Below are 27,251 nucleotides of genomic sequence, written 5' to 3'. Positions count from 1 at the left end.
CAGTTTAATTTTACCACTACAATCTGCTCGTCGGACGAAACTGGAGGAAATAAACTAGTGTAGAAAGTAAACATCCGCACCTCGATGGTGTCAACTGTGCTTATGTCTGCGTAATGAAAAATAAAAAGCCTGGCCTAGCGATCGATGACAAATGAAATGGTGCCCGTGTAACAGTTTTACTTCTGTCCTGAACCAGGGACCCGTTGAACACAGACAACAGTTAACCATCGCTCCACAAAAGCCGCGGCCCTTGCAGGGCAGGGCAGCGTTTCCCAAACTTGGTGTACATTTAGGTTTTTGTCCTAACACTACACAGCTGACTTCAGATTAACAAAGCTGATTGATTATTTGAATCAGCTTTGTAGGGCTAGGGGAATAAAAAGAAAATGTGCAGCCCTTTGGGGTTCAGGTGACTGAGTGTGGGAAGCCTTTGTCAGAGGGTAAAAGTTGCATACCCCTGGGCTGTAGGCTGCACACCTTGGGTCAAATATTAGGTTCTGTAGCTGTGCATTTTATCGAAACAATTCTGTTCTACAATGGTTCTTTTCCTTAGCTCAGGGTAAGTAGTAGCAGGCCTAGAACAGTCTTATGCGACGCAAACATTTGAGTTGTGTTCTTCTTAATCAATCATAATATTTTGTCAAATGCCTTACAGGTTGTTTTGCCTATTGATGGCAGCTGTGGGCATACAAGCACAACAGACACCTTCTATAAGTATGCATTTTGCACCCTGCAAATTCAAGCACTAAGCGTTTGACAATATATTTTTAACTAACCTTTCCCATTCCAGATGACCTCCATGCTGAATGCCTTGGTAACGTTATTCGTTTGAGTGTCGCTCCTCTTTTTGAAGAGGTTGCTACTGTCTTCAGTGAGTTTGCCTCTTATGATTCTCTTTCTCTCCTTTCATAATTCATGGCTTGATATTGCTCGTCAACTATTGTGTTCACACCATCTCCATCCCTTCCAGATGACACACACATCATAAACCTGACGCCTGGCCTTGCTACTCAGTGTGGATTCAGCTTTAAATTTGACCCCATGGGGAATGCCATGTTTTTTGCTTCTCTTCAAAACTGCTTTTCCCAAAACATGGTAACCCTAAGAACTGTAGTGTTTGCTTGAACTTCAAATGGACAGTTTGCCTTTCAGTGTCACTGCATTTGCAACCCATAATGTAGCAACGTCATTTTATTTAACCTTTGACCTGGAGTCATGCTGAGACCAGGCTCTTTTACAGAGGAGCCCTGTATACACAAAGATACAAGTCAATATTTGCATCACTAGATGGAAAAATGAAATCATTGAAAACAAACACATTCTTCAGTAAAAAGGTCCTCAATAAGCCCGAGTTGCCGTAGAGGTGGTAATTCATACAATTTTAGAGCATGGAGGTTATTAGAAGTACGGTGCCAGAAACATTGAAGCAGTTTTACTGAACTCTGTGGCCACCCCTGGGTCTGGTGTATCTTACCTCTAAGTTAACGATGACGGAAGGTACAGCAGAAGTTTATGGAGGGCTTTCAGAGGGCCAGCCAACTTTCTGTAGTGTGGCTTCAATACAGTGGCAGCTGCATTCATATAGCCAATTTTGCCACAGTCTATAACTTGCATGAATGTCACCTGCATTATTTGTTTTTTTGTTATATAATGAAAGGCTTTTTTTCCCTTCCCCCTTCATTTTAGGATGATAAGATGTTCAGCTTGGTCATGCAGTTCAGGCTGCCAGGAAACCACATGACCGAAGACCCTGTGTATAGAGTGGGCAAAACCTGTAGCTACACCCCCTGGACCTCCCGAGAGATTCTGTGCGACCGCAACTACATGGAGGCAAGTGAGCAGAGCATGCCCTAATGGACATGTTTACAGTCGAGCTTGTCATACTGCCTGTATAAATGATCTGTCTAGAGCTACAACTGTCCAGTGTTTCATTTCTTCTGCGACACAACGTAGAGGTCTTGACTCTCTCTCTCAATTCCACTCGCCTCTTCAAAATGCACATAGGATAACTTTAGAGGTGAGGAATCTTGGCCTATTCTCAATGCATTTAAGGAGGCGAGTGGACAGATTGATTTCCTATTGTCTGGGAGGGAGAAAATGCATAGGGAATAATGGCTTTTCTTCTCTAGGTGTCTGTCAGAAGGACTCTTCCAGACATCCAAACCGTCCCCGAACAGCCCACTGGGGGCCCGAAAGCAAGGAGCGCCAACTTCCGGAGAGGAGCTGAGGTAGCCATATTTCAGTTTCTGTAATTTCACTACAACATGACAGGATGGCGCTAAACAAAATGTGCGTTTGTTGACAATTTTGTTTAATTCATGTTTCCATTTCCTGAGACAGGCTGTTGCTTCAGGATACAAAATGACAGCAGTCGTCTTTAGTCCTAGCAAGAAGGTCATGAATGTGGATGAGGTCCAAAGAAAGGGCTATGCGATAGCCAACACTCCCACACGGCTGGTGTTAAGAAGCCCCCATAATGCAGAGGAAACATACCTCCAGAATGTAAGCTGACTTCCTCCATGAACTGGGTCATGTTCAGTAGAGCAAACATTTGGAAAGCGTGGCCCTACCTGAACTCTGCAACATATTGTTAATACGGTTTGCCCTACTGAACACGGCCCTGGTGTGGTTGCCCCCTGAACAGGTAGCTGGGGTTCCGATGCGGGTGCTCTCAACCTCAACCTTCTTTGAGCAGAAGTGGCTGGTTACTCGAGTAGATGCCACGGCTGTTTGTCCAACACCAGGTTGAGTGTGAAATCATTTAAGATCCTTTAAACCCAGTTCTTAATTGGCTCCAGACAAGACTTTCATTTGTGTTATGTAGTGTTCAGTTGGGAAAATGTTTTGGGGTGAACTGTTTCCAAATAATGGCACATTTGTTTTCAGTTGCAAAATGTTCTGTTATGATGTGCACTTGGCTTCTTGTGTCACTGCAGAGGCAGTGGTCTTTACTCCAGAAGTGATCACCTGGTACATGCCCAAGCACATAGACCCACTTTTCTCCTCTGATGCCTTCACTATGTTGGAGGTGTACATGGGAATTGACGCTAAGAGGCTGGACACTGAGGAAATGGCTGCCAGAAACTACTCGGTTTTAGTCACGGAGGCTCATATTATTGTTGAAATTCCGGTGGGGGCTGTTGGCGGCTATTTCAAGGTCAGCGTTGGATGAGTAAAATGTTCCTGTTTAATTTCTAAATCTTATTTGTAGAGCCTTCAGTGCTTTGCAGTAACCCTTTGCCATCTCTCATGGGTAAACTCCTAGAACCGTTGTTTTGTGTAAAATGTTTCTTATTGAGCAATTGTCTGCTTAATCAGGCTAATATACAATGGATTGCAAATTGTGTGAATGCTGCATAAAATGACACTTAAACATACTCTACCGCTTGTCTTTGCAGTTTGTCCTTTAGCCGCTTGACATTTGAGACCAAATATCCACACTAAAGTATTGTTTACCGGACTTTTTAGGGAGCCGGTAGCTTTGCCACTGTCAACTGAATGCAAGCAACACTCGGCTGCTGTTTACATATTGTGCAAGTGTTTACTTTGCGTGTCAGTTGCTTTGAAAATGCACACCGCCGGAAATGCAAGTTGACAAGCGTATACCTACCAGCTCTCTAAAGTCTGGTAAACAATACTTTGGATATTTTGTCTTAAATTACGAGCGGCTAAAAGACAAGCGGTAGAATGATTGTATTTAACTTTCTGGCTTATAAGGAACATTGACCTGTTTTTGCACTCCAATTGTGTATTACAGCCTGACTGCATCACTCGTCTCCCTTACAGAGCCATATTCAGGATGACCAGTACTTTGTCACTTACACCATTGAGCCCATGCTTGAGTTGCTGTGGATCGAGGAGGTCGCACACGAGGACACCAGCTACAAAGTCCTCTTCCCTATCACAACACCTCCGATGGCCAGGCCTCCACAAGTTCGCAACTGTGAGTCTGGTTTAGTTAAACAGTGCCTATGGTAATTTGGGATGCCTGGGTTGTTCATTAGGCACGACGAAACAGAAGAAAATGTACTGAAACGGGGAGGCAATACCCGGACTTATCCAATAACAAATGTCCATTTTCAACTTCCATTGTACCGCATTTCAAAATGTTTTCCTTTGTTTGCCAATGAACAGACACGCCCTTAGACACAGTTCCTGAGCAGGCAGTGTTTGTGCTTGAGTTGGGGACCTTCAACCTTGATGTGGAGCTGCTGAACATCACCTTTCCCACCATGGTGCTAACTGTTGCAGAGTGCAACGCCAGAGGCTTCAATGTTCAGGAGCAGAGATCCCCGGACAACACCTTGAAGACCTTCAGGATGGAGGTGCCCTTCTCAGACCCGGTGGTCGTCAAGGAGGTGTGTTTCTGTTAAATGCAAAGCCACACGCAGTGATTTGTACATGCCCTAAGAAGTGGGCCACCAACAAAATAGAAATAATGGCACAAATGTACTTTGTATCCCTCATTTACTCAAGTGTTTCCATTATTTTGGCAGTTGCCAATAGTGCTTGATTTAGAGGAATGAGGGCAACATTACTTTAAGTATATAGTTTGTTTTAATAGTCCCCATATGTACTTGTCACTTGATGTTGAGTAAGGTTCTGTTAGCATTATTGTTGTATCAATTGACCAATGCTTTTAACTTCACTACAGAGAAGGGCGGAACAAGGTGTCACAACCTTCACTCTTCAGCTGATCTACGGCCTGGTCGTCTTTCCAGAGTACGCTCCTTTCTCTCACTCTGCCGTTGTGGACGCTGTACTGCTGGACATTGGTATGTCTCTGGACTACGCCAAACTACTGTTGAATGGTTTCCTCTCGTTAATGATTGCCCTGAAAGGAAATTGTCAGCGGAAGCCCAACTAGCCATACTGTAGGTTTTTCCTATGCGGTCTCTCTACAAAGAAAATGTTAAGCTTTAGAGTATTTGGACCCCGTTGTCCTGTTCCTGATTTGCCAGGATCGTGTTTATTCAGGCCCACCGTTGCAAAACAAGGGCTTCTTCTTGGACAAGTTCAAGTAGTACCTTCCTGTTTTTTGTGCTTAATGAACACAACCCTGTTTGTCCTTGTAGTGCCACCCTCAGTCACTGGCAACTGTGATCAGGAGAACTTCCACATCACTGTGGACTACAGGAACCAAGATCCCTTTTTCGTGGTCTTGGTTGGCAAGCGGCTGCTTAACCATGAGCTTGCTCAACAGTATTTAACAGAGGGCGACGCAGACTTCACCATCACGTTGCCCTTCTCTTCGCCGGACGCAGTGTTTGAGGTACGACGCTCTCCCAAAACATGTTAACCTAAATTGCTGCAGCTACCCTGTATACTTGCGTACGATATTGGACTAATGAACTCTCCCATTGGTTCCCAGTCGGTTCACTCGTCCTCTGTCAGGAGCAGACTGGATGTGGCTCTGTTGAATCCTTACAACAACATGACCATCAAATACTTTTCCCTGGCTTGCAGCTTCCTCAAAACGCTGACTGGTTGGTTCTCAAACAATTGCTTCCGATAAATAGTCGTTTGACATGGTTACCAAACCTGGGTTCCTTGCAAATACTGTGAGTCTAATAGTAGTGCCACAGATGGGCATGGTTTGCACTTTTGGTGCTATTCCATTGGTTCAAGCTCAATTAAGTGTCACAAATACAGAACCCAGGTCTGATGGCTACCTGTCTTTTGCTCCCCCACCTCCAAGAGTGTTTCTCTAACGGAACGATGACTGCGCTGGCGGTGAAGGTGGAGTCTGCTCCCGGTCTGAACCCCGGTCAGCTGACCCTGAGCGACCCCGCCTGTGGTCCCACCTACAGCGACGATCGCTTCGCCTACTTCCACTTCACTGTGAACTCCTGTGGCACCACCAGGAAGGTAAAATGACGATTACCCTGAGGTGATACGGACTGTTTGCTTCTGCAGGCTGTAATAAGCAATTCCCCTCTACTACAGTTTATCAACAATGTCATGCTGTATGAGAACGAAATCTCCTTGCCAGATGAACTTGAGGTGAAGCTGAATGCCACGGTGTCTTCAGAGGAGGAATATCAGTAAGTGTATTACGCATCCCAATTGTGGCATTGGCTTTTATTGGGTGTTTTTTTTTTTTTCCTTCGCCAATTGCTCAATGCTTTGTATACAGGGAAAATGTGCCTCTACTACCAGTGTGTCCACTCCACTGCTTGAAGTTGCCTACATCCCTCTTTTTAGGTTAAAGGTTTCCTGCTACTACGTGGCCAACACCACTCGCACATTGGCCTTCCTGACCAGGCCGCGTGACCACGAGCCTTTTGTCGAGACTGGGACGGGTCGACTAATGGTCAGAATGAGACTCGCTCAGGGTAAGCGTGCACAAATTCAGAATTTCAACTTGACCCCTCTAAAAGAATCTTGGAAGGTCTCCTTTTACAAAACGCTTCCCACAAAATGTAAGCCTTGCGTTCTGAGATCTACAGGTGTGGCTATGGAGTAACGGTGAGGAGCTGATTTGGGGTGGTAGTGTTGGCTATAAATTGACTTGTGTTCATCGGGGCACAACAGGATATGATAAACGAGCATTTCTTAATGGACATGTTCAGATGGTGCCCACTGAACACGATCCCCGGTTGTCTTGTTCTGTGTTCCAGACGCCTCGTATAACACGTTCCACCAGGAGGAGGACTATCCAGTGGTGAGGTACCTGAGACAGCCTCTGCACTTTGAGGTGGAGCTGACCACGTCCTCTGACCCCAAGGTAGCGCTGGTGCTTGACCACTGCTGGGCCACCCTCAACGAGGACCGCGACTCCCGACCCCGGTGGAATCTCATCATTAATGGGTAACATGTTGTTTTTGGGCCTAAACAAGTGTTATTCCACAGGTGTGGTTCCTGAGTAATTAGCAACCTATCATGCTTGGCAGGCCATTTACTTTGGCTACCGTGGCTATGCCCCCACCCATAGGTCCTGAGTGGTCACAATGCTTAAAAAGCCGTGTGCGGTCTGTCACCAGATCGCCACCCAATTCTGGTGCGTACGATCACATTTTTGTGGTCCCTGCAGCGTACCATTGGAACGGAACGCATGCTGCAACAAACGACTCTAAACCGCGTTGTCTGAAAAGCATCTAAACAATGTTTTGTACTGATGAGAAATAAAGGTCTTCACAACTTTATTCCACCTTAAATGTTAACGTTATCATCTAGTCTAAATAACAGGTTGACTTGTTTTTCAATGTGATGCGGTACAAGGGAACCATGTAAATCTAGTTTAGAAAATATGGCATGCCGTTCACTGCGCCCGTTGCCTGAGATCTTAACTTAGTTTGGCCACTTCAGCATGTGACAAATCTTTGTACTTGTTACGGCGTACACATGACAAGTAGTTTACAGTTAACCAATCAAAAAGCCAATTGTCACCTCCCCAAATACAACCGTAGCTCGACAGCTACACAGAGTTGCAAGATATAACCCCCCCCCCCCCTAAAAAATGGCTTGAGCTAAGGTATTGTGGAGAGGATGATGCAGGAAATATTACTAAGATGGGGGATTTATCAACAGTTTTAAGCTAAATACCCCTGGAAAGGGGGGTCTGATCTGGCAACCCTGAGGTACCATAGTTTACACTCTGCCGTGTTCAAATCAACTAACGACTTCAGTGCATTCAAGACAATGGGGGTACTCCAGTTGAGATCACCATACGTCAGTCGAGTCTGACAGACGCTTACGTGATAACCGACTGCATTGTATGGCGCTAGCATTAGCTCATATGCAGTACCACCTTCAAAAGTGTTTTACACATGTGTCATTACAATCTAGGCAAGAATCAGAAAGCATGAATAGAAAGTACATAATACTTACGGTACGCTACAGTAGAAACGACAACACGTTACGCAGAAAATAAGGCACTTTGAAAGGAATGCACGCATGTCCACAGTTATTTGTAAGGAAGGCAATAAATGTGCAAGGCCTGTATACCTGATCTGGGGAAGTGCTTGGAGTTTCTTTTGAAGGAAAGTTTGTCCGGCTCATTAAATTCTCAAATAGAAATGGTCTGCAACAGTGAAATGGGCTACTTTTGTGAAAATGAGAAGTTGAAACGGCCTATAGAAAATTAGCAGGTAGTGTGCCTTGGTTTGAGGTCAGCGCGGGTTAACTGTGCACATTTTGGAGCAGGGAGTGCATTGTGACGTCACGCGCATAAAATCAACTCCCACTGCTGGGGCGACTGTTGAAGATATTTGGAACTCGCGTGTGAAAAGGTTGTTGGCGTTACCTACACCTTTTTACTCAATGTTATCCTTTTGGTTTGCTACAGTTCAGTGTTCAGCCGAACTGATGGTCAGTCGAATGGAAGTCAAGAGCGGCTGGCAAGCTTAGCTTGCCTTTCCGATTGGTTTCATACAACTGCTCTTAACACTGACTGAATACTTGTTGGTTTTGGGTTGAATTCAGGCACAAGTGACCTCTTGTGTTGAACAGTTATTGCACTAAACATAAAGGATGGTTCACACGCCTGTGCAGCATGGATGTTTGAAACGGAATAGGATCAGTTGACAGGACGCCGCTTTCAATGGAATTTCCTGTCCTAGAGGAATGCGCTAATTGGGAGTTGCTAAACATGAACAAATACCACGGTCAAGTGTAGCAGCTTGCTAGCTAATGTTCATATTTAAAAAAATGTTACTACATTTTTGATTTGGGTGAGCACTTTGCCACAGATGGACACCGCTGGCCTAATTTTTATCTCAAGAATTTAAATTGGGTAACTATTGAAAGATGACTTATTTTTCCTACATTGTAATGGACTTATGATTATGCATGCTGCAAATGACACTTTATTTTGCGGGTGCCTTTTCAGTATCTGGAGACATGTTACACCAAGCAGTGTAGTGAAGCAACTTTATTGGTCAAAACCATTCATTTGGGGGATCGGGTTTGCAAAATGCTATCAAACCACGCAATTTTACCTTTTTAATGAAGTGGTCACAAAAACCTAAATTTGGCCATGTGGACACGGGAGTAACTTTGCAGCTGTTTATTAAATCAGAAATGTCACAGCAGTTTAAAAAAACAGGCTGAATGTTTTGTGTATCATAGGAGAAGACACCACATTCACATGGCTGTGCACGAAATGGGCAGTTCAGATTTGTCGCTGCAACTATATCGTTGTGCAAAATCCTGACCATCCTGATTTCACAAATCCCTTTTTGCTAATATCTGGCAGTTAAACAGTAAATGATTAACCTCCCAAAGATGCACATTTAAAAAGTAGGCCTAAACTGTCAATGCGTAGGTTACTTTGTATAGTAGAGCTGCGCCCTTCACAGAAGTCCTCCACGTGTGAATCCGATGCCATGGGTGTAGAATTGATTGTGTGACCAATTTTTCCGACAGCGGAAGAATTGCTCTGGCGCATTGCATGAAATTCTTAATTAAAATGAAGTGCTTATTTTTGCTTTGTTGATGATGATGATGATGATACCGACTGTCTATTCGGCAACTTTGGTTAAACTACGGTCAGTTGATCAATATTCAGGTAGTCTGACCATTCTGGATAATTTAGAATTTTAAGAACCATTTTAGAGGGACATCTCACCTCATGTCAATGTAATTGAATATACATGTTTGACATCCGTCATTTAACAAGCCATTGCAGTAGACCAAAAGTAATATTGTTGACATTTTTTTTCTTCAAATAGGCAGCCCAATTTCTGTTCTTTAAAATGTACTAAATCAGATTCATCCAGGTCTGATGGGCCAAAAGATCAGAAATTAAAACCAACTGTCGTGACGTGGCCTTGAATTATCTGAGGACTGTTTAATTGTTAGCCGACTCTAAATGAATCATGTTAGGATTTGGGGTGCCGAGGAAGCGGTTTGAAAGAGTTACCGTCTCCCGACTTAAACTCTAGACGGTAGAAATCTATTACATTGATAAAGTCAACTTATTAACCATGACATCGTATCCTCCTTGCAGCTGCAAAAACCCCAGCCTTATGATTCACCATGCACATTTTCTAGGGGAGTTTCTCTAACACGTTCAAAAGTGAATACTGAAACAATATTTCTATCAGAGAGATTAGCTATAGAAAATGAATGTCATATTGGATTTTACTAGAAAGGTGCTCACTCTACAGGTAGGAAGTCTCTAGCCTTTACATTGTATATGAAATATGTTTTTTAAAGATATGGCGATTTTTGGTGGGAAAAGCCTGTTAACAAAGACATTCCTTTAGTTCATACTGGAGGGGGAGAAAGAACCCACTTCTGCTGTAAATTGATCTGATCCTCACAGGACATTCATGACACCGCTACAAGGCGGTTGGGGTTTGCAGCGTTTTCTTGTCACTAACTTAGTCCCCCTCTCTACACTGGCAGCTGTGAGAACCCCGGTGATCCATACCGTGTGGTCTTCCATCCGGTGGTAGCTGACGCCAGGGTCCACTTCCCCCCTCACGTCAAACGCTTTGAGGTCTATATGTTTTCCTTCACCGAGGATGCGGGTGAGCCGAGTGGCCAGGTAACAATCTTTATTGGTTAATTTTGTGTGAGTGGCAATCCTCCCTTTTAAAAAAATCTGACACATTCAAATCTTTGATTCCTAGGTCTTTGTCCATTGTGATGTGGTCATCTGTGATGCCAGTAGTCCCTCTGGCGGCCCCTGTAGTGGACAATGTGTGAATCAGGACAACCCGAAAAGAGGTTGGTCTTGTTTTATGCTTTTCAGACCCTGGCAGACCATAACTGAACTAATAGCTTCTCTCTCTCTCTCTCAACAGGACAACGACATGTCAAAGACCTCTTTGAGGAGCGTCATTTATATGTTTCTTCTGGATACATTCTTTGGGTGTAATGTCTCTAACATGTCAAATAAAGTGTTCTATATAAAACAATCCTAACCGTTGGACTACCTTAATTGTATCTGATTTGCATTTAATACCAAGGCGCATGTAGTAGGCTTGTCATCTGACGTGTATCAATCAACCCTTTTGTAAGCATGGAACTCTGAACCATCCACCGGAGGGAGATAAGTGTTGCACACCAATTTCCCGTCTAGGACAAACAATGGGTGTCAAAACAAAAGCTTTCCAATGTCCAGTAGGATGAACTGACTCAATGTTATAGCAGATGGTGTTTTGCCAAAGTGAGGCCAGCAGGGCTGTGGTTGGCTGCAGTGTTGGTAATGTTCAACTGAAATTACAACTTTCCTTGATACCTCTCACTAGCTTGGTTTCCATCCAAATATGGACATTTCTTCTTTAATGATATGCATGTCAATCGCTCATGGCTCAAATGGGAAGAGCTTGACTTCATCACTACTTGTTTGTAAGAAGTGTTGACAAGCTGACTGTACCGAGCTGTTTTTAAACTACTAGCACACAGCTCGGACACCCATGCCTTGCATTCCCCACAAGACATCTCTTCACAATCTCCAAGTCCGAACTACGGAAGGTACAGAGCCATGAATACGTTGCAATCTATTCTGCATCAGGATAAGCTTTAAACACACACCGTAAGGAACAGCAGGGACTGAAGAAACACACTCCTTTAAAAGTTGCGAGCCTGCACCGCGGGATGGCTTCATTGCTCCAGACCACAAGGGGGAGTTTGCGCACTCATTATGCATTTGGGTCCCAAGGCTTTGACCAAAGACGAATTTTGACACGAGCCACCCTTGCCTTGTGGCGCTCAACGAAGATTGCTGACAAAATAGATGGAAGTTGTCTTAACGAGTCAAGCAAATGTACAATTTGAGGAATGTGTTAATGTAGAGACGTTTGTGCGGCTTTTTTTTGTCAGTTAAATTACGAAAATGAATTTGTCTTTCAGGGACTCCTGAGAACCAACAAACCAGGCTGTTGTCTTGTGAAACAGTGGATGGAAAGAATCTAGCTGGCTAAAGCATTGACTGCACAATTGTGTAAGCTTGCCTTGCAGCTGAAGTAACATGGCTAGCTATTTACTTAGTGTCGGATTAAAAATAACTGTTGCCTATCTGGGTATGGACCTTAAACGTAAAGTTCTGAAGTAATATTCATACCAATCCATGAACCAAGTCTGAATGGCATTAATGAAGCCCAGAGTAGAATACCTTTATTGTGCGACGGATGCAAGACCTATACACACACGTATTTTAGTTATTACCACGCGTGAGATTCCCATATTGTAGCTTGTACATTGAATATATTCACCGATCATGTGCGGTTCAGGTATGACTGACACATTCTTTTTCAGTCATATCAAATGATGCGGTGTCTGCATGTATGTATTACACTACAACAGCGTTTACTGCTCCTGTGATATCAATGATTACACTAACTATACATGATTGATTTAATTCATATATACAGGAAAAAAACCTATGCAGATCTAACTCATCTGAGGACACGAGTGTTTCAACCAGTGGAGAATGTGAAACGCTTTATTGAAAGTGCATTTTAATTGTAAGAGTTCAATCTTGGGCGGGCAGGTGGGTAGAGCGTTGGACTAGTAACCAGAAGGTTGCAAGATCAAATCCCTGAGCAGAAACGGTAAACATCTGTCCTTCTGCCCCTGAACAAGGCAGTTCCTAGGCCGTCATTCTTATCTGACATGCCTAGTTAAAAGGAAGGCAAATCTCTACTCTACAATGCACATATGGTGTGCATTAGATGAGGTGGGGGGAGAGAGAGCATATGATTCATGAATGACAGTGCTTCCCTAATATTCTCTCAGTTCATCCCAATTGCGCTGTCGGGACTGGATTCCTCTCACATCAAAACATACATGCAGACAAGAGCATGATTAAACCTTTTTATTCTAACACGGTCAGTCATCTTAAATCAGGAGGTGAAATGCAAAACTGACTTTGGATCATTAACTCTGGGATTTCAATGTAAAGCATCTAATAATACTTCCAGTTGACTCAACCAAGTGACATCATCTCTATGATCAGAACATGCCCTCTGTCAGCCATTTCAGATGCGGGAGGGGTTCAACAAAACAGCTGATATAACCTAGAGGATTTAGGGAGAGAGGGATGGCGGACACCACACACACACAAGTACTTTAAGCTGAAAAACAGACCCGTGAGGACAAACGATAGAAGATAATGCCAATAGGTGTCTGCGTCACATACAGTATCTTCTTTCAAAGTGTACCTGAAACATTTTAAAGAGGGCTGTGTTTCTCACCACTTGGTTATTGCAAGGCTAACCCATGACTTGGCAGCAACAGATAGTCCAGTGAAAATGTTTATGTGGTGTAAATCTGAAAATTAGCAGCTGACATCTTAAGGGTTTTTTAATTCATGCAAGCGAGACAGATTCCACGGAGAAAAAGAACACAGAACAGTTCAATTACCTCTGGTTATGGACACTTTTTGCCAGCAATAAAGCTTCCACGGCCTGGTCCTCACACAGTGAACATCTGGCAATATCTACATTTTCGACCCCCTTGGTCAGCTCGCTCTCTGAATGTGAAGAAAGCAATAACTGAGATATGACCGTTCAATCTAAAGCAGCACGTGCCATTTTTTAGGATAAGTCAATACAGCCCAGTGCTGCTTACCTGAGATGCCATCTTCGTAGGTGTCCGCTATGACTTCCTTTTGTGTCGGGGGAAAAAAAGTGGCTTTCAGAACAGTTCTTTTTGATTTTGACAAAAAGACAATTGGCCTGTGAAAAACCACACCTTCATACAAACGTGCTACTGTATGCAGAATTCTTGACTCGCAACTGAAGACGCTGCCCTATCCTGCCAGCACGCCCACAAGCGAGCCAGTCGGGAGCAGAATGATGACGCGTGGAAGAGGGAAAGGAATGAGAGGGGAACAGCAATTTGTTGCAAGTTGGGCTAATAGCTGAACAATAGACTATTCTTTAGTAAAGGTTGAATAGTCTAATAGCCGAGCTAGTGTGAGGATTTATGTCTATGCTCTATAACCTACTACTATATCACGTAAGATTGAATTGTTTGAACAGCAGTTGTCTGTGTGTGTGTGTCAAGAACTGAGCAACATGCTTAGCATGTTGCAAAACTGTAGATAACAGCCCGGCAGATGCTTTGTCCTTGTGTTTGTCTGTGACAATATTGAGCACATGGTGTTACTTGATGTATCTTACAAAGTTGTGGTTAATCAGGTATAGGGAGGGGTGGTCATCACGAGGTTTAACTGAGATGGAAAAATACGGAACAACACAATAGCAGGAACTGAGCAACTGCTTTAACTAGGGGGTGATACCAGAACAGTAAGAATCTATACATCGACGGAGGGAGAACTCCAAGAGGCGGGGACCAGCCTGAGCGCCTGCGATAGGCTGAGCAAGTCTAAACCACGCTCAGCCTCTACTGTGATAGACATAGTTCCAACCCGTCTGTTGGCCTATCACAGTATAAGAACAGCTGTTTACGTACATCCTGACAGTTCCCTGTTCTGCCCTGCGTGGTATTACAGTGAGCCCGTATATACGAAAGTTGCATTTGCCATTTATTGCTTAGCTAATAAAAGTACATAGAGTACAATCAGTGACTCAGTGTTATAACTTGTTCTGATACCAGATTCGAATTGACGCAACCCTAACACTAGGTGTGATCCCCTCCCCCCTATCACAGACCAGATTTGCCCTAAAGACCAATGCAATGACTGTTTAAATATGTTACCTTACACGTTACGTTGGCTGACAATTTGTTAGCTACGATGTCCTTACGAACCACATAGCATATCATTACACAGCACTATGTACCGGTATGTTAGTAGTTGTACATCAGACTTGCCAGTAGATTAACTATAGACTTGATTATTCTCGTCGTTCTTATTCACCCAAGGCTGAAAAATTCACCCAAGGCTGAAAAACGGCTAAATAAGAACGTTGACTAAGCTGGAACACTAGCGCGAGCCCATAGCAAATGAATGGAATCGAACGTTCGCAGAGATCGTTTTGACTGGAGTGATGCTTAGGATTCCATTAAAAATCTATCCAGTTTAATTTTACCACTACAATCTGCTCGTCGGACGAAACTGGAGGAAATAAACTAGTGTAGAAAGTAAACATCCGCACCTCGATGGTGTCAACTGTGCTTATGTCTGCGTAATGAAAAATAAAAAGCCTGGCCTAGCGATCGATGACAAATGAAATGGTGCCCGTGTAACAGTTTTACTTCTGTCCTGAACCAGGGACCCGTTGAACACAGACAACAGTTAACCATCGCTCCACAAAAGCCGCGGCCCTTGCAGGGCAGGGCAGCGTTTCCCAAACTTGGTGTACATTTAGGTTTTTGTCCTAACACTACACAGCTGATTCAGATTAACAAAGCTGATTGATTATTTGAATCAGCTTTGTAGGGCTAGGGGAATAAAAAGAAAATGTGCAGCCCTTTGGGGTTCAGGTGACTGAGTGTGGGAAGCCTTTGTCAGAGGGTAAAAGTTGCATACCCCTGGGCTGTAGGCTGCACACCTTGGGTCAATCATTAGGTTCTGTAGCTGTGCATTTTATCAAAACAATTCTGTTCTACAATGGTTATTTTCCTTAGCTCAGGGTAAGTAGTAGCAGGCCTAGAACAGTCTTATGCGACGCAAACATTTGAGTTGTGTTCTTCTTAATCAATCATAATATTTTGTCAAATGCCTTACAGGTTGTTTTGCCTATTGATGGCAGCTGTGGGCATACAAGCACAACAGACACCTTCTATAAGTATGCATTTTGCACCCTGCAAATTCAAGCACTAAGCGTTTGACAATATATTTTTAACTAACCTTTCCCATTCCAGATGACCTCCATGCTGAATGCCTTGGTAACGTTATTCGTTTGAGTGTCGCTCCTCTTTTTGAAGAGGTTGCTACTGTCTTCAGTGAGTTTGCCTCTTATGATTCTTTCTCTCCTTTCATAATTCATGGCTTGATATTGCTCGTCAACTATTGTGTTCACACCATCTCCATCCCTTCCAGATGACACACACATCATAAACCTGACGCCTGGCCTTGCTACTCAGTGTGGATTCAGCTTTAAATTTGACCCCATGGGGAATGCCATGTTTTTTGCTTCTCTTCAAAACTGCTTTTCCCAAAACATGGTAACCCTAAGAACTGTAGTGTTTGCTTGAACTTCAAATGGACAGTTTGCCTTTCAGTGTCACTGCATTTGCAACCCATAATGTAGCAACGTCATTTTATTTAACCTTTGACCTGGAGTCATGCTGAGACCAGGCTCTTTTACAGAGGAGCCCTGTATACACAAAGATACAAGTCAATATTTGCATCACTAGATGGAAAAATGAAATCATTGAAAACAAACACATTCTTCAGTAAAAAGGTCCTCAATAAGCCCGAGTTGCCGTAGAGGTGGTAATTCATACAATTTTAGAGCATGGAGGTTATTAGAAGTACGGTGCCAGAAACATTGAAGCAGTTTTACTGAACTCTGTGGCCACCCCTGGGTCTGGTATCTCTTACCTCTAAGTTAACGATGACGGAAGGTACAGCAGAAGTTTATGGAGGGCTTTCAGAGGGCCAGCCAACTTTCTGTAGTGTGGCTTCAATACAGTGGCAGCTGCATTCATATAGCCAATTTTGCCACAGTCTATAACTTGCATGAATGTCACCTGCATTATTTGTTTTTTTGTTATATAATGAAAGGCTTTTTTTCCCTTCCCCCTTCATTTTAGGATGATAAGATGTTCAGCTTGGTCATGCAGTTCAGGCTGCCAGGAAACCACATGACCGAAGACCCTGTGTATAGAGTGGGCAAAACCTGTAGCTACACCCCCTGGACCTCCCGAGAGATTCTGTGCGACCGCAACTACATGGAGGCAAGTGAGCAGAGCATGCCCTAATGGACATGTTTACAGTCGAGCTTGTCATACTGCCTGTATAAATGATCTGTCTAGAGCTACAACTGTCCAGTGTTTCATTTCTTCTGCGACACAACGTAGAGGTCTTGACTCTCTCTCTCAATTCCACTCGCCTCTTCAAAATGCACATAGGATAACTTTAGAGGTGAGGAATCTTGGCCTATTCTCAATGCATTTAAGGAGGCGAGTGGACAGATTGATTTCCTATTGTCTGGGAGGGAGAAAATGCATAGGGAATAATGGCTTTTCTTCTCTAGGTGTCTGTCAGAAGGACTCTTCCAGACATCCAAACCGTCCCCGAACAGCCCACTGGGGGCCCGAAAGCAAGGAGCGCCAACTTCCGGAGAGGAGCTGAGGTAGCCATATTTCAGTTTCTGTAATTTCACTACAACATGACAGGATGGCGCTAAACAAAATGTGCGTTTGTTGACAATTTTGTTTAATTCATGTTTCCATTTCCTGAGACAGGCTGTTGCTTCAGGATACAAAATGACAGCAGTCGTCTTTAGTCCTAGCAAGAAGGTCATGAATGTGGATGAGGTCCAAAGAAAGGGCTATGCGATAGCCAACACTCCCACACGGCTGGTGTTAAGAAGCCCCCATAATGCAGAGGAAACATACCTCCAGAATGTAAGCTGACTTCCTCCATGAACTGGGTCATGTTCAGTAGAGCAAACATTTGGAAAGCGTGGCCCTACCTGAACTCTGCAACATATTGTTAATACGGTTTGCCCTACTGAACACGGCCCTGGTGTGGTTGCCCCCTGAACAGGTAGCTGGGGTTCCGATGCGGGTGCTCTCAACCTCAACCTTCTTTGAGCAGAAGTGGCTGGTTACTCGAGTAGATGCCACGGCTGTTTGTCCAACACCAGGTTGAGTGTGAAATCATTTAAGATCCTTTAAACCCAGTTCTTAATTGGCTCCAGACAAGACTTTCATTTGTGTTATGTAGTGTTCAGTTGGGAAAATGTTTTGGGGTGAACTGTTTCCAAATAATGGCACATTTGTTTTCAGTTGCAAAATGTTCTGTTATGATGTGCACTTGGCTTCTTGTGTCACTGCAGAGGCAGTGGTCTTTACTCCAGAAGTGATCACCTGGTACATGCCCAAGCACATAGACCCACTTTTCTCCTCTGATGCCTTCACTATGTTGGAGGTGTACATGGGAATTGACGCTAAGAGGCTGGACACTGAGGAAATGGCTGCCAGAAACTACTCGGTTTTAGTCACGGAGGCTCATATTATTGTTGAAATTCCGGTGGGGGCTGTTGGCGGCTATTTCAAGGTCAGCGTTGGATGAGTAAAATGTTCCTGTTTAATTTCTAAATCTTATTTGTAGAGCCTTCAGTGCTTTGCAGTAACCCTTTGCCATCTCTCATGGGTAAACTCCTAGAACCGTTGTTTTGTGTAAAATGTTTCTTATTGAGCAATTGTCTGCTTAATCAGGCTAATATACAATGGATTGCAAATTGTGTGAATGCTGCATAAAATGACACTTAAACATACTCTACCGCTTGTCTTTGCAGTTTGTCCTTTAGCCGCTTGACATTTGAGACCAAATATCCACACTAAAGTATTGTTTACCGGACTTTTTAGGGAGCCGGTAGCTTTGCCACTGTCAACTGAATGCAAGCAACACTCGGCTGCTGTTTACATATTGTGCAAGTGTTTACTTTGCGTGTCAGTTGCTTTGAAAATGCACACCGCCGGAAATGCAAGTTGACAAGCGTATACCTACCAGCTCTCTAAAGTCTGGTAAACAATACTTTGGATATTTTGTCTTAAATTACGAGCGGCTAAAAGACAAGCGGTAGAATGATTGTATTTAACTTTCTGGCTTATAAGGAACATTGACCTGTTTTTGCACTCCAATTGTGTATTACAGCCTGACTGCATCACTCGTCTCCCTTACAGAGCCATATTCAGGATGACCAGTACTTTGTCACTTACACCATTGAGCCCATGCTTGAGTTGCTGTGGATCGAGGAGGTCGCACACGAGGACACCAGCTACAAAGTCCTCTTCCCTATCACAACACCTCCGATGGCCAGGCCTCCACAAGTTCGCAACTGTGAGTCTGGTTTAGTTAAACAGTGCCTATGGTAATTTGGGATGCCTGGGTTGTTCATTAGGCACGACGAAACAGAAGAAAATGTACTGAAACGGGGAGGCAATACCCGGACTTATCCAATAACAAATGTCCATTTTCAACTTCCATTGTACCGCATTTCAAAATGTTTTCCTTTGTTTGCCAATGAACAGACACGCCCTTAGACACAGTTCCTGAGCAGGCAGTGTTTGTGCTTGAGTTGGGGACCTTCAACCTTGATGTGGAGCTGCTGAACATCACCTTTCCCACCATGGTGCTAACTGTTGCAGAGTGCAACGCCAGAGGCTTCAATGTTCAGGAGCAGAGATCCCCGGACAACACCTTGAAGACCTTCAGGATGGAGGTGCCCTTCTCAGACCCGGTGGTCGTCAAGGAGGTGTGTTTCTGTTAAATGCAAAGCCACACGCAGTGATTTGTACATGCCCTAAGAAGTGGGCCACCAACAAAATAGAAATAATGGCACAAATGTACTTTGTATCCCTCATTTACTCAAGTGTTTCCATTATTTTGGCAGTTGCCAATAGTGCTTGATTTAGAGGAATGAGGGCAACATTACTTTAAGTATATAGTTTGTTTTAATAGTCCCCATATGTACTTGTCACTTGATGTTGAGTAAGGTTCTGTTAGCATTATTGTTGTATCAATTGACCAATGCTTTTAACTTCACTACAGAGAAGGGCGGAACAAGGTGTCACAACCTTCACTCTTCAGCTGATCTACGGCCTGGTCGTCTTTCCAGAGTACGCTCCTTTCTCTCACTCTGCCGTTGTGGACGCTGTACTGCTGGACATTGGTATGTCTCTGGACTACGCCAAACTACTGTTGAATGGTTTCCTCTCGTTAATGATTGCCCTGAAAGGAAATTGTCAGCGGAAGCCCAACTAGCCATACTGTAGGTTTTTCCTATGCGGTCTCTCTACAAAGAAAATGTTAAGCTTTAGAGTATTTGGACCCCGTTGTCCTGTTCCTGATTTGCCAGGATCGTGTTTATTCAGGCCCACCGTTGCAAAACAAGGGCTTCTTCTTGGACAAGTTCAAGTAGTACCTTCCTGTTTTTTGTGCTTAATGAACACAACCCTGTTTGTCCTTGTAGTGCCACCCTCAGTCACTGGCAACTGTGATCAGGAGAACTTCCACATCACTGTGGACTACAGGAACCAAGATCCCTTTTTCGTGGTCTTGGTTGGCAAGCGGCTGCTTAACCATGAGCTTGCTCAACAGTATTTAACAGAGGGCGACGCAGACTTCACCATCACGTTGCCCTTCTCTTCGCCGGACGCAGTGTTTGAGGTACGACGCTCTCCCAAAACATGTTAACCTAAATTGCTGCAGCTACCCTGTATACTTGCGTACGATATTGGACTAATGAACTCTCCCATTGGTTCCCAGTCGGTTCACTCGTCCTCTGTCAGGAGCAGACTGGATGTGGCTCTGTTGAATCCTTACAACAACATGACCATCAAATACTTTTCCCTGGCTTGCAGCTTCCTCAAAACGCTGACTGGTTGGTTCTCAAACAATTGCTTCCGATAAATAGTCGTTTGACATGGTTACCAAACCTGGGTTCCTTGCAAATACTGTGAGTCTAATAGTAGTGCCACAGATGGGCATGGTTTGCACTTTTGGTGCTATTCCATTGGTTCAAGCTCAATTAAGTGTCACAAATACAGAACCCAGGTCTGATGGCTACCTGTCTTTTGCTCCCCCACCTCCAAGAGTGTTTCTCTAACGGAACGATGACTGCGCTGGCGGTGAAGGTGGAGTCTGCTCCCGGTCTGAACCCCGGTCAGCTGACCCTGAGCGACCCCGCCTGTGGTCCCACCTACAGCGACGATCGCTTCGCCTACTTCCACTTCACTGTGAACTCCTGTGGCACCACCAGGAAGGTAAAATGACGATTACCCTGAGGTGATACGGACTGTTTGCTTCTGCAGGCTGTAATAAGCAATTCCCCTCTACTACAGTTTATCAACAATGTCATGCTGTATGAGAACGAAATCTCCTTGCCAGATGAACTTGAGGTGAAGCTGAATGCCACGGTGTCTTCAGAGGAGGAATATCAGTAAGTGTATTACGCATCCCAATTGTGGCATTGGCTTTTATTGGGTGTTTTTTTTTTTTTCCTTCGCCAATTGCTCAATGCTTTGTATACAGGGAAAATGTGCCTCTACTACCAGTGTGTCCACTCCACTGCTTGAAGTTGCCTACATCCCTCTTTTTAGGTTAAAGGTTTCCTGCTACTACGTGGCCAACACCACTCGCACATTGGCCTTCCTGACCAGGCCGCGTGACCACGAGCCTTTTGTCGAGACTGGGACGGGTCGACTAATGGTCAGAATGAGACTCGCTCAGGGTAAGCGTGCACAAATTCAGAATTTCAACTTGACCCCTCTAAAAGAATCTCGGAAGGTCTCCTTTTACAAAACGCTTCCCACAAAATGTAAGCCTTGCGTTCTGAGATCTACAGGTGTGGCTATGGAGTAACGGTGAGGAGCTGATTTGGGGTGGTAGTGTTGGCTATAATTGACTTGTGTTCATCGGGGCACAACAGGATATGATAAACGAGCATTTCTTAATGGACATGTTCAGATGGTGCCCACTGAACACGATCCCCGGTTGTCTTGTTCTGTGTTCCAGACGCCTCGTATAACACGTTCCACCAGGAGGAGGACTATCCAGTGGTGAGGTACCTGAGACAGCCTCTGCACTTTGAGGTGGAGCTGACCACGTCCTCTGACCCCAAGGTAGCGCTGGTGCTTGACCACTGCTGGGCCACCCTCAACGAGGACCGCGACTCCCGACCCCGGTGGAATCTCATCATTAATGGGTAACATGTTGTTTTTGGGCCTAAACAAGTGTTATTCCACAGGTGTGGTTCCTGAGTAATTAGCAACCTATCATGCTTGGCAGGCCATTTACTTTGGCTACCGTGGCTATGCCCCCACCCATAGGTCCTGAGTGGTCACAATGCTTAAAAAGCCGTGTGCGGTCTGTCACCAGATCGCCACCCAATTCTGGTGCGTACGATCACATTTTTGTGGTCCCTGCAGCGTACCATTGGAACGGAACGCATGCTGCAACAAACGACTCTAAACCGCGTTGTCTGAAAAGCATCTAAACAATGTTTTGTACTGATGAGAAATAAAGGTCTTCACAACTTTATTCCACCTTAAATGTTAACGTTATCATCTAGTCTAAATAACAGGTTGACTTGTTTTTCAATGTGATGCGGTACAAGGGAACCATGTAAATCTAGTTTAGAAAATATGGCATGCCGTTCACTGCGCCCGTTGCCTGAGATCTTAACTTAGTTTGGCCACTTCAGCATGTGACAAATCTTTGTACTTGTTACGGCGTACACATGACAAGTAGTTTACAGTTAACCAATCAAAAAGCCAATTGTCACCTCCCCAAATACAACCGTAGCTCGACAGCTACACAGAGTTGCAAGATATAACCCCCCCCCCCCCTAAAAAATGGCTTGAGCTAAGGTATTGTGGAGAGGATGATGCAGGAAATATTACTAAGATGGGGGATTTATCAACAGTTTTAAGCTAAATACCCCTGGAAAGGGGGGTCTGATCTGGCAACCCTGAGGTACCATAGTTTACACTCTGCCGTGTTCAAATCAACTAACGACTTCAGTGCATTCAAGACAATGGGGGTACTCCAGTTGAGATCACCATACGTCAGTCGAGTCTGACAGACGCTTACGTGATAACCGACTGCATTGTATGGCGCTAGCATTAGCTCATATGCAGTACCACCTTCAAAAGTGTTTTACACATGTGTCATTACAATCTAGGCAAGAATCAGAAAGCATGAATAGAAAGTACATAATACTTACGGTACGCTACAGTAGAAACGACAACACGTTACGCAGAAAATAAGGCACTTTGAAAGGAATGCACGCATGTCCACAGTTATTTGTAAGGAAGGCAATAAATGTGCAAGGCCTGTATACCTGATCTGGGGAAGTGCTTGGAGTTTCTTTTGAAGGAAAGTTTGTCCGGCTCATTAAATTCTCAAATAGAAATGGTCTGCAACAGTGAAATGGGCTACTTTTGTGAAAATGAGAAGTTGAAACGGCCTATAGAAAATTAGCAGGTAGTGTGCCTTGGTTTGAGGTCAGCGCGGGTTAACTGTGCACATTTTGGAGCAGGGAGTGCATTGTGACGTCACGCGCATAAAATCAACTCCCACTGCTGGGGCGACTGTTGAAGATATTTGGAACTCGCGTGTGAAAAGGTTGTTGGCGTTACCTACACCTTTTTACTCAATGTTATCCTTTTGGTTTGCTACAGTTCAGTGTTCAGCCGAACTGATGGTCAGTCGAATGGAAGTCAAGAGCGGCTGGCAAGCTTAGCTTGCCTTTCCGATTGGTTTCATACAACTGCTCTTAACACTGACTGAATACTTGTTGGTTTTGGGTTGAATTCAGGCACAAGTGACCTCTTGTGTTGAACAGTTATTGCACTAAACATAAAGGATGGTTCACACGCCTGTGCAGCATGGATGTTTGAAACGGAATAGGATCAGTTGACAGGACGCCGCTTTCAATGGAATTTCCTGTCCTAGAGGAATGCGCTAATTGGGAGTTGCTAAACATGAACAAATACCACGGTCAAGTGTAGCAGCTTGCTAGCTAATGTTCATATTTAAAAAAATGTTACTACATTTTTGATTTGGGTGAGCACTTTGCCACAGATGGACACCGCTGGCCTAATTTTTATCTCAAGAATTTAAATTGGGTAACTATTGAAAGATGACTTATTTTTCCTACATTGTAATGGACTTATGATTATGCATGCTGCAAATGACACTTTATTTTGCGGGTGCCTTTTCAGTATCTGGAGACATGTTACACCAAGCAGTGTAGTGAAGCAACTTTATTGGTCAAAACCATTCATTTGGGGGATCGGGTTTGCAAAATGCTATCAAACCACGCAATTTTACCTTTTTAATGAAGTGGTCACAAAAACCTAAATTTGGCCATGTGGACACGGGAGTAACTTTGCAGCTGTTTATTAAATCAGAAATGTCACAGCAGTTTAAAAAAACAGGCTGAATGTTTTGTGTATCATAGGAGAAGACACCACATTCACATGGCTGTGCACGAAATGGGCAGTTCAGATTTGTCGCTGCAACTATATCGTTGTGCAAAATCCTGACCATCCTGATTTCACAAATCCCTTTTTGCTAATATCTGGCAGTTAAACAGTAAATGATTAACCTCCCAAAGATGCACATTTAAAAAGTAGGCCTAAACTGTCAATGCGTAGGTTACTTTGTATAGTAGAGCTGCGCCCTTCACAGAAGTCCTCCACGTGTGAATCCGATGCCATGGGTGTAGAATTGATTGTGTGACCAATTTTTCCGACAGCGGAAGAATTGCTCTGGCGCATTGCATGAAATTCTTAATTAAAATGAAGTGCTTATTTTTGCTTTGTTGATGATGATGATGATGATACCGACTGTCTATTCGGCAACTTTGGTTAAACTACGGTCAGTTGATCAATATTCAGGTAGTCTGACCATTCTGGATAATTTAGAATTTTAAGAACCATTTTAGAGGGACATCTCACCTCATGTCAATGTAATTGAATATACATGTTTGACATCCGTCATTTAACAAGCCATTGCAGTAGACCAAAAGTAATATTGTTGACATTTTTTTTCTTCAAATAGGCAGCCCAATTTCTGTTCTTTAAAATGTACTAAATCAGATTCATCCAGGTCTGATGGGCCAAAAGATCAGAAATTAAAACCAACTGTCGTGACGTGGCCTTGAATTATCTGAGGACTGTTTAATTGTTAGCCGACTCTAAATGAATCATGTTAGGATTTGGGGTGCCGAGGAAGCGGTTTGAAAGAGTTACCGTCTCCCGACTTAAACTCTAGACGGTAGAAATCTATTACATTGATAAAGTCAACTTATTAACCATGACATCGTATCCTCCTTGCAGCTGCAAAAACCCCAGCCTTATGATTCACCATGCACATTTTCTAGGGGAGTTTCTCTAACACGTTCAAAAGTGAATACTGAAACAATATTTCTATCAGAGAGATTAGCTATAGAAAATGAATGTCATATTGGATTTTACTAGAAAGGTGCTCACTCTACAGGTAGGAAGTCTCTAGCCTTTACATTGTATATGAAATATGTTTTTTAAAGATATGGTGATTTTTGGTGGGAAAAGCCTGTTAACAAAGACATTCCTTTAGTTCATACTGGAGGGGGAGAAAGAACCCACTTCTGCTGTAAATTGATCTGATCCTCACAGGACATTCATGACACCGCTACAAGGCGGTTGGGGTTTGCAGCGTTTTCTTGTCACTAACTTAGTCCCCCTCTCTACACTGGCAGCTGTGAGAACCCCGGTGATCCATACCGTGTGGTCTTCCATCCGGTGGTAGCTGACGCCAGGGTCCACTTCCCCCCTCACGTCAAACGCTTTGAGGTCTATATGTTTTCCTTCACCGAGGATGCGGGTGAGCCGAGTGGCCAGGTAACAATCTTTATTGGTTAATTTTGTGTGAGTGGCAATCCTCCCTTTTAAAAAAATCTGACACATTCAAATCTTTGATTCCTAGGTCTTTGTCCATTGTGATGTGGTCATCTGTGATGCCAGTAGTCCCTCTGGCGGCCCCTGTAGTGGACAATGTGTGAATCAGGACAACCCGAAAAGAGGTTGGTCTTGTTTTATGCTTTTCAGACCCTGGCAGACCATAACTGAACTAATAGCTTCTCTCTCTCTCTCTCTCAACAGGACAACGACATGTCAAAGACCTCTTTGAGGAGCGTCATTTATATGTTTCTTCTGGATACATTCTTTGGGTGTAATGTCTCTAACATGTCAAATAAAGTGTTCTATATAAAACAATCCTAACCGTTGGACTACCTTAATTGTATCTGATTTGCATTTAATACCAAGGCGCATGTAGTAGGCTTGTCATCTGACGTGTATCACTCAATATCTATGTACACTGCTCAAAAAAAATAAAGGGAACACTAAATAACACATCCTAGATCTGAATGCAATATTCTTATTAAATACTTTTCTCTTTATATAGTTGAATGTGCTGACAACAATCACACAAATGATCAATGGAAATCAAATGTATCAACCCATGGAGGTCTGGATTTGGAGTGACACTCAAAATTCAAGTGGAAAACCACACTACAGGCTGATCCAACTTTGAAGTAATGTCCTTAAAACAAGTTCAAATGAGGCTCAGTAGTGTGTGTGACCTCCCTACAAATTCTGGGCATGCTCCTGATGAGGTGGCGGAGGGTCTCCTGAGGGATCTCCTCCCAGACCTGGACTAAAGCATCCGCCAACTCCTGGACAGTCTGGTGCTACGTGACGTTGGTGGATGGAGCGAGACATGATGTGCTCAATTGGATTCAGGTCTGGGGAACGGGCGGGCCAGTCCATAGCATCAATGCCTACCTCTTGCAGGAACTGCTGACACACTCCAGCCACATGTCTTGCATTAGGAGGAACCCAGGGCCAACCGCACCAGCATATGGTCTCACAAGGGGTCTGAGGATCTCATCTCGGTACCTAATGGCAGTCAGGCTACCTCTGGCAAGCACATGGAGGGCTGTGCGGAAATGCCACCCCACACCATGACTGACCCATCGCCAAACCGGCCATGCTGGAGGATGGTGCAGGCAGCAGAACGTTCTCCACGGCGTCTCCAGACTGTCACATGTGCTCAGTGTGAACCTGCTTTCATCTGTGAAGAGCACAGGGTGCCAGTGGCGACTTTACCAATCTTGGTGTTCTCTGGCAAATGCCAAACGTCGTGCACGGTGTTAGGCTGTAAGCACAATCCCCACCTGTGGACGTCGGGCCCTCATACCACCCTCATGGAGTCTGTTTCTGACCGTTTGAGCAGACACATGCACATTTGTGGCCTGCTGGAGGTCATTTTGCAGGGCTCTTGCAGTGCTCCTCCTGCTCCTCCTTGCACAAAGGCGGAGGTAGCGGTCCTGCTGCTGGGTTGTTGGCCTCCTACGGCCTCCTCCACGTCGCCTGATGTACTGGTCTGTCTCCTGGTAGCGCCTCCATGCTCTGGAAACTACGCTGACAGACGCAGCAAACCTTCTTGCCACAGCTCGCATTGATGTGTCATCCTGGATGAGCTGCACTACCTGCGCCACTTGTGTGGGTTGTAGACTCCATCTCATGCTACCACTAGAGTGAAAGCACCGCCAGCATTCAAAAGTGACCAAAACATCAGCCAGGAAGCATGGGAACTGAGAAGGTGTCTGTGGTCACCACCTGCAGAACCACTCTTTTATTGGGGGTGTCTTGCTAATTGCCTATAATTT

General features: G+C 44.2%; 2 protein-coding genes across 3 annotated transcripts; both read left to right on the top strand.

The window, feature by feature from the left end:
• The first annotated feature begins 395 nt into the window (after positions 1-395).
• Positions 396-10,871, top strand: LOC110522016. 2 transcript variants are annotated; one of them, XM_036975540.1, is made up of 21 exons: positions 396-559; positions 656-714; positions 791-871; positions 971-1,095; positions 1,687-1,830; positions 2,130-2,228; positions 2,341-2,502; positions 2,645-2,744; positions 2,937-3,157; positions 3,787-3,943; positions 4,135-4,358; positions 4,655-4,775; positions 5,076-5,272; positions 5,372-5,486; positions 5,699-5,868; positions 5,947-6,044; positions 6,205-6,335; positions 6,621-6,810; positions 10,351-10,492; positions 10,578-10,674; positions 10,752-10,871. In XM_036975540.1, exons 1-21 carry the CDS (start codon positions 537-539, stop codon positions 10,823-10,825), a joined length of 2,730 nt encoding a protein of 909 aa, XP_036831435.1. In that variant the 5' UTR covers positions 396-536; the 3' UTR covers positions 10,826-10,871. The 2 variants fall into 2 exon arrangements, with proteins under 2 accessions (XP_036831435.1, XP_036831436.1); XM_036975541.1 differs by lacking the exon at positions 656-714 and having other exon boundaries at positions 412-559.
• Positions 10,872-15,341: 4,470 nt separating this feature from the next.
• Positions 15,342-25,800, top strand: LOC110514904. Its single transcript, XM_036975539.1, has 21 exons — positions 15,342-15,489; positions 15,586-15,644; positions 15,721-15,801; positions 15,899-16,023; positions 16,615-16,758; positions 17,058-17,156; positions 17,269-17,430; positions 17,573-17,672; positions 17,865-18,085; positions 18,715-18,871; positions 19,063-19,286; positions 19,583-19,703; positions 20,004-20,200; positions 20,300-20,414; positions 20,627-20,796; positions 20,875-20,972; positions 21,133-21,263; positions 21,548-21,737; positions 25,278-25,419; positions 25,505-25,601; positions 25,681-25,800. Exons 1-21 carry the CDS (start codon positions 15,467-15,469, stop codon positions 25,752-25,754), a joined length of 2,730 nt encoding a protein of 909 aa, XP_036831434.1. The 5' UTR covers positions 15,342-15,466; the 3' UTR covers positions 25,755-25,800.
• The last annotated feature ends 1,451 nt before the right edge of the window (positions 25,801-27,251 follow it).

Source organism: Oncorhynchus mykiss, chromosome 4 (assembly GCF_013265735.2).
Source record: "Oncorhynchus mykiss isolate Arlee chromosome 4, USDA_OmykA_1.1, whole genome shotgun sequence".
NCBI lineage: Eukaryota > Metazoa > Chordata > Actinopteri > Salmoniformes > Salmonidae > Oncorhynchus > Oncorhynchus mykiss.
The sequence above is the reverse complement of the archived record's forward strand: the minus strand, read 5'-3'. Positions and strand labels throughout refer to the sequence as shown.